Source organism: Coffea eugenioides, chromosome 11 (genome assembly GCF_003713205.1).
Source record: "Coffea eugenioides isolate CCC68of chromosome 11, Ceug_1.0, whole genome shotgun sequence".
In the NCBI taxonomy this organism is placed as follows: domain Eukaryota; kingdom Viridiplantae; phylum Streptophyta; class Magnoliopsida; order Gentianales; family Rubiaceae; genus Coffea; species Coffea eugenioides.
In genome coordinates, this window is record NC_040045.1 from 40,908,700 (window position 1) to 40,915,110 (window position 6,411).

The following is a 6,411-nucleotide window of genomic DNA, read 5'->3' on the forward strand; positions in this document are numbered from 1 at the left end:
AGATGTGTAGTAACATTAATGCAATAAAGTTAAATATCACTAATTTAAAGCGCCAGCAACCGCGCACCCAAATCTCTGCACAAACCACCACTCCTCACAGGAGGGATTTCTTGTAAACTTATCATCGTGCATCCGACTAAACGTTTAATACCATAATTAAGCAGTAATTCAACTGATCGTCATCATACATGCAAATTTTCTTGCATTAGGGTTGCCATATGATCCTCCATAATAGATGCGAAGAGTCAAGAAGGACAGGGGGAAAAAATAGTAACACTAAATGTTATTATACCAACGAGTCTCAACAAATTGTAACATAATTGCTTGTTTTCAAAAAATTGTCCTATTGGATTCACCGGTCTCTCTTGCCAAAATAGAAACAAATGAACAACAACATGCAAAAATGTCGCCAGAAACTATCGAGACTCCAAAGCAGCATCCTTCAGCTACCCTCATAAACATGTCGTTAATCTACAGTGTCAAGCTATCAGGGTTCTCAATAATCTTTGAGAAGGTCTGAAGAAAAGCAGCCAAATCAGCACCATAGATGATTCGATGATCAGCTGTAACATTGACCTGGAAAATGTTTGGAAACCATTCCAGTCAACAGGCACTCACGGAAATTCTTTCAGAAAGTGAGATGCTATTTATTCAGCTAGGTTCCATCGTTGTAACAGGAAGAGAAAAAGAATTTTAAAATAATTGAGTATAACTAGCAAATTAGGTCCATAGCTAAGGACCGTAGAAGATCACTCTGCAGCTTTCCAACCCAAGATGGTCAACCAAATTTTAAAAGCATAAAGATTCGACACAAACCAAATGATGAATGTGCAAAGCAGTTAAAGAAATGTATCAGGTAATGATCTTTGTAAAGTCTCCCAGCAGCTGTGTTCTCAGTCAACTCTCCCTAGACTTTTCACTTATTTGAGCAGCTAGCTGCTCCTATACATCAGCGGAGCTTTACAAGCTCAGTTCAAGGCTTGAGCACATGAAGAAAGAAAATAGACATTTAGCCCAAAAGACAAGTTTTAGGTCATGCAGTCAGTATGGCAGCTGTTCTGATACCCACTAATTTGTCGTCACCCAACTCAACAATGCACAATAGAAGCATAATACTATTTCTAATCTCCATGAAAATTTTTTTTTTCTGGCCGAACCATAAGATTTACCTTATCTTGCCAAAGCCTATCAATGTATTACACTACAAGAGATAATTGAATTGCACTAGAAGTGTTGCTATTGAAAAAGTGATGCCTCCCTTTAGAATCCTGCTATAAGGATTTCAAATTTCCTAGCACCTTGACAAAGCTAGTTACTACCAACCTTAGGGAACACAAAATGTCAAGACATTTAGCTGGTCTGATTTACTGCTAAGTTGGGAAGCTGCTAAATTTTGCTGGTTTAATATTTGCATCATCAACAAAGAATGACCTGCACCTCTAATGGGTGTGAAACTTGCTTTATCTCTACAAAGTCAATATACTGAGAGAACTGGACTGCAAAGAGAATTGACTGAAGACCATTGAACGTGAAACTCCAAAATAATGGTTATCTCTATCTAGGTAGGCAATGAATATTCTGCAAATGATACCATAACCAGAGGTGCACTTTCTTTGACATATAATAGATATCACAGTATCTACGAGAAGAGGAAATGGTAATTGGCAATTTCATCTGGATTCCAAATTTTGGTTGTCTGCTTGATATTATACAAAGTTTGCAAAAAGTTGGAAATGAATCCCATATGAGATTTAATAGAAAACTGAAGGCTGAATAAACATGGACTTGAAAGGCATCAAACAAGTCTCATTTAGCCAGACCAATATCCTTATTGTTAGCTTCTTGTCTAAAGCTTGTTAAACACACAAACAGCATTTAAAGTTTCATCTCAAGTAAAACAGATCCCTACTGCAACATAGCAACTATATGTAACACAGAAATCCGTGAATCCTAAAGGACCACGTGAACCTAATAGAAATGGACATATTGCCAACTCTGGGAGAAACTTCAACGAACAAAAGCAATAGTGTCACAAGGACTCAAATTAGTAGACCCTCTGTCAAAAGATATCAAATCTATAGCAGCACATATACATGCTAGCAACTCCATAAATAAAGAACAAAATAGAAGTAACAAAGAACAATCAATCAAACTCACTTGCATCTTATTTTTGACACTGAAGAATCCATCTGCATCAGCTACAACAGTAGGCTTTGATGCACCAACAGCCATAATAGCACCCTAAACATTTACAAACAAGGGTAATGGTAATAGGTTTTGCATTATACAAATAACGTTAGACGAGAACAAAACGGCTAGATTTGATAGCTAACCTGTCCTGGAGGAAGAATAGCATCAAATCGATCCACTCCAAACATGCCCAAATTCGACAGTGTGAAAGTCCCTATACTCAAAAGCAATCAACCCAATTTATCAGAATCCCCAATAGAGCATTTGAAAAACCACAACACTGAAGTTAAAAATACCTGAATTATATTCTTGTGGCTGAAGCTGCTTAGCTCTAGCCTTCTCTACCAATTCCTTCCACTTTTGTGATAACAAGTAAAGATCCAACTACATCATCACAGCTAAATCATTTTAACTAGCAGCTTCATGAATTATTCAACATTTCTTCCAGCTGAATGCTTATAACTAATCAGAACAACGATAGCATTGGTAACCGTCTTATTATCAGTACCTTGTCAGCATCTTGCAGAACAGGGGTGATCAATCCACCATTAATTGCAACAGCAACTGCGATGTTTATATTACTATTGTATGTAAAACTCTTCCCGTCTTTACAAGTAGAATTCACAACCGGATGCTGGACCAATGCCATTGCCGCAGCTTTAGCCAGCAATGCAGTCATAGTAACGCCCTTTTTCTTAACCTGATATTAATAAAATTTAAATCTTTCTCAAATCCCAGAATTCTAATTACCACAAACCCAACAAGCTCTTGAGTTTCACCACAATTTACTGAAAAATAACAAAAACCAATTCAAAATAAGAAAATCCCGTAATGTACCTTCTCATATAGGGCATCAAGAGCATCCGTATTGATAGGATATCCAACCCGGAAAGTTGGCACCGTGAGACTCTCCACCATATTCTTTGAGACGGCAGCCTGCATTGTCGTAAACGGCACCACCGTTGCCCCAGGAATCTCTGACAAGGTCGCTGGAGACGCAGAAGGTGCTTTCACTGGAGCTGCTGCCGCAGCAGCAGCCACTGGAGCCGCAACTGGTGTGGGACTCTTGGCCGGTGCAATTCCAGCAGCTTTCTCCACATCCTCTGGCGTAATCCGCCCATACGGTCCCGTCCCAATTACCTTTTCAATATCCACCTTATGCTGCTTCGCCAACTTCTTCGCAAAAGGCGTCGCCACAGTCTTCCTCGGCCCATCCGCCGGAGGAGGAGGAGGAGGAGGAGCTGGAGTTTCAGCTTTTGATGCTGACGAAGCAGGAGGGGCAGCTGAGGATGGAGATTTTGACTGGGCTTTAGCTTTAGCTTCAGCAATCTCTTCCTCCGTCTCGGCCAAGAGACCAATCGGGGCACCCACGGGAGCCGTTTCGCCTTCATTAACAACAATGGCGGCCAAGATCCCATCATAAAAAGTTTCGACGTCCATGTCGGCTTTATCAGATTCGACTACCACGACGGACTCGCCTTTGGACAAGACATCTCCCTCGGATTTAACCCAGGAAACAATTTTTCCCTCAGTCATGGTGGAGCTGAGAGCCGGCATGAAGATCTCCCGGATCTTGGATTGAATGGCCGGGACTACTGACTTTTGAAGCTTGCCCTGCTGCGGCTTTAATGGCAGAGACGAGAGACGTTGGATTTGGGAAGTTGTGGACAGTGATGAGGAGAATGAGAGGGATGCCATTTTCTCGATGAATTCTCAGAAATGGGACGTTCGATTTTGTGATTCAGGGAATGAAGGCGATGTATTTGTGAAAATGTCTGAATAGATTTAGCAAAAAGAAAATGAGTGAAATTGGTGATGGGAAAGGAGGAGGACGCGACGGAGAAGACGAGGAAGAGTTAGTTGATGTTAGCTTCGGATAGTCCGACGGGGAGTTTGAGTGTAAAACATGGGGCCCCGCCAAAAATGCTGCGGATGTCACTATGCTCACTAACTACCAAGTCCGGCTCGTTGGGCTGATTTGGCAAAAGAATTCTCCAGTTCAAGCGCAGTTTAGTTTAGGACAGCAGTCGATCAAATTCAAATATCCAGTAATCGATTTCCTGGATTGAATTTTGCACCAAAGTCATTGAATGAAACGGCTTGGTTTTAATTTTTAGGGTAAAGAAACTTCGGAAGCTCTAAACTATTGTTGTTGGCTATTTTTGGCCCATCATCTAAATTTTATTTTCGATTGACCCTTAAACAATTAAAACAGCATACTTTAAGGACTTTTGATAATTTTAGACATAAATTTGGTCAGATTTAAAGGACATTTTTGTCCATTAACAACTGAAGCATCGAGGTTGACATCGAAAATCCTAAAAAAAGTCAATCCTTTAATTTCTTAATCACATCATTAGATTTTCTTTACAAAAACTTTGAAAATTGAGTTTTACCCACGAGAAAAAAGCTTTGCACCATGCCTCGAATATGGTGTTTTTTCAGATCATTTAAAAACTTCACTGTCAAAATCTTTTGGGTAAAACTCAATTTTGAAAGGATTTGTAAAGAAAAATCTAATAGTGTGCTTACGAAGTCGAAGGGTTATCTCTTTTTAGGGTTTTTTATGTTGGTCCCGAGACTTCAATTACGAATTGACAAAAATGCCCTTTAAATCCGGCCAAATTTATGCCTAACGTCACTGGAAATCCTTAAAGTATGCAATTTTAATTGTTCAAGGGTCAATCGGAAACAAAATTTGGATTAGGGACCAAAAATAAACAAGGGCAATAATATAAAGGCTCCCTAGGTTTTTTATTCTAATTTTTATAGTAGACCAACTCCTGTTTGCATTTCTAAACTTCTATCACTTTTTCACTGTGCATCCCAAATTTTAATTTTAGACGCTTGATACTTCAAATTCTCAATTTTAGACATTTTGTATCCTAAATCCTCAAGCTAGTCCTATTAAATCCAATAAGTGACAAGGTTAGCATAATCAACGAAATAAAAGACGGTGCATATTAATAAAAATGTACCATTTTATTCTAACCGCAATCCCTTCACTCATTCTAACAATTTTCAGCACGTTGACTTCCATTGATTTGTGCAGCACAAATTAATGACAATGCATTGCATTGTTTTATTCTAATTGCGATCTCTTGGCTTCTTTTGACCACTTTTAACACATTGTCATTGATTTGTAGGATCTTGTATATGGTTGATTTTGCTACGCTACCATTGATTGGAGTTAAATGGGACAATTTTGAGAGCTGAGAACACAAACTATCTAAAATTGAGAATTTATGGTGCATTAAAAAATAGAATTTAAGGTGCAAAATGAGAAACTGATACAAGTTCGAGGGTATAAAATGGAGTTAATCATTTTATAATTTGAAAAAATTAAGAAATTTTTTTTTTTTAGAATTGCTTGCTAGAGCTAAAATATGAATCGAGGTGCTTGATATTCCGATTAACTTGATTTACCAAAAGTTTGTTGAAAAAGTGCCAAATTGGTTTGGTTTATTTCTCATACGTATTTCAGATATGGAGTTGGATAAAACTTCATACGATTCGATAAAATTTAAAAAAAAAAAAAAAATTGCTCGGGACATGAAAATGAGGGAATAGCTACAAAACCTAAAAATTTACTCATCGACCTGAAGGCTTTGTTGGTTTACTCATCAGGCTTGACGGAAGTCAAGTCAATAAGTAAATGAATAAGCTAGTAAATATGTTAGCCTAATTTTAAATTCATTAAAATGAACAAAACAAGTTTCAACTCACTCAAACCATTAGTAGATAAGCAATTGTATGCTGTCCGTTTCATCTCATCTCCTTAAACCATTTCCATTACTTCCCCAGTCCCCTAATCTTGATCTAATTTCTTCGCTAAACAGGTGGGCCGGGGTGAATTAATTGAAGCCTCGTCCCCAAAGGCCATTTTGTTCGACTATATATTCTATTGGTTCTACGTTAGTCCGTGACCCGGTTTCATGAATCAACCAACAAATTGAGAGGATAAAAATCATTACTGCATATATAGTTCCATGAATTAATCAAGCAACAAATTAAGGATAAAAATTATATATATATATAGTATATGAAATCATAAACTGACCAGTCGTCCAATCAATGCGAGACACGTATGTAATAACGAGTAGACTGAAATCCATGATCACTGATCTGACCACAGCATCATGATCTCCTTGATTTCTATATTACAGACAGACTGACTCCAGACGTTAAATCGATTGAAATTGGTATATCCGTTCAGGCATA

At 38.1% G+C, this 6,411-nt stretch overlaps 1 protein-coding gene across 1 annotated transcript; it reads right to left on the reverse strand.

The window, feature by feature from the left end:
* Nucleotides 1–257: 257 nt before the first annotated feature.
* On the reverse strand, nucleotides 258–4,169 carry LOC113753807 (dihydrolipoyllysine-residue acetyltransferase component 4 of pyruvate dehydrogenase complex, chloroplastic). The gene is made up of 6 exons (XM_027298050.1): nucleotides 3,028–4,169; nucleotides 2,699–2,890; nucleotides 2,487–2,574; nucleotides 2,334–2,404; nucleotides 2,158–2,241; nucleotides 258–576 (listed from the first exon to the last, which is right to left on the reverse strand). Exons 1-6 carry the CDS (start codon nucleotides 3,886–3,888, stop codon nucleotides 472–474), a joined length of 1,401 nt encoding a protein of 466 aa, XP_027153851.1. The 5' UTR covers nucleotides 3,889–4,169; the 3' UTR covers nucleotides 258–471.
* Nucleotides 4,170–6,411: the final 2,242 nt, after the last annotated feature.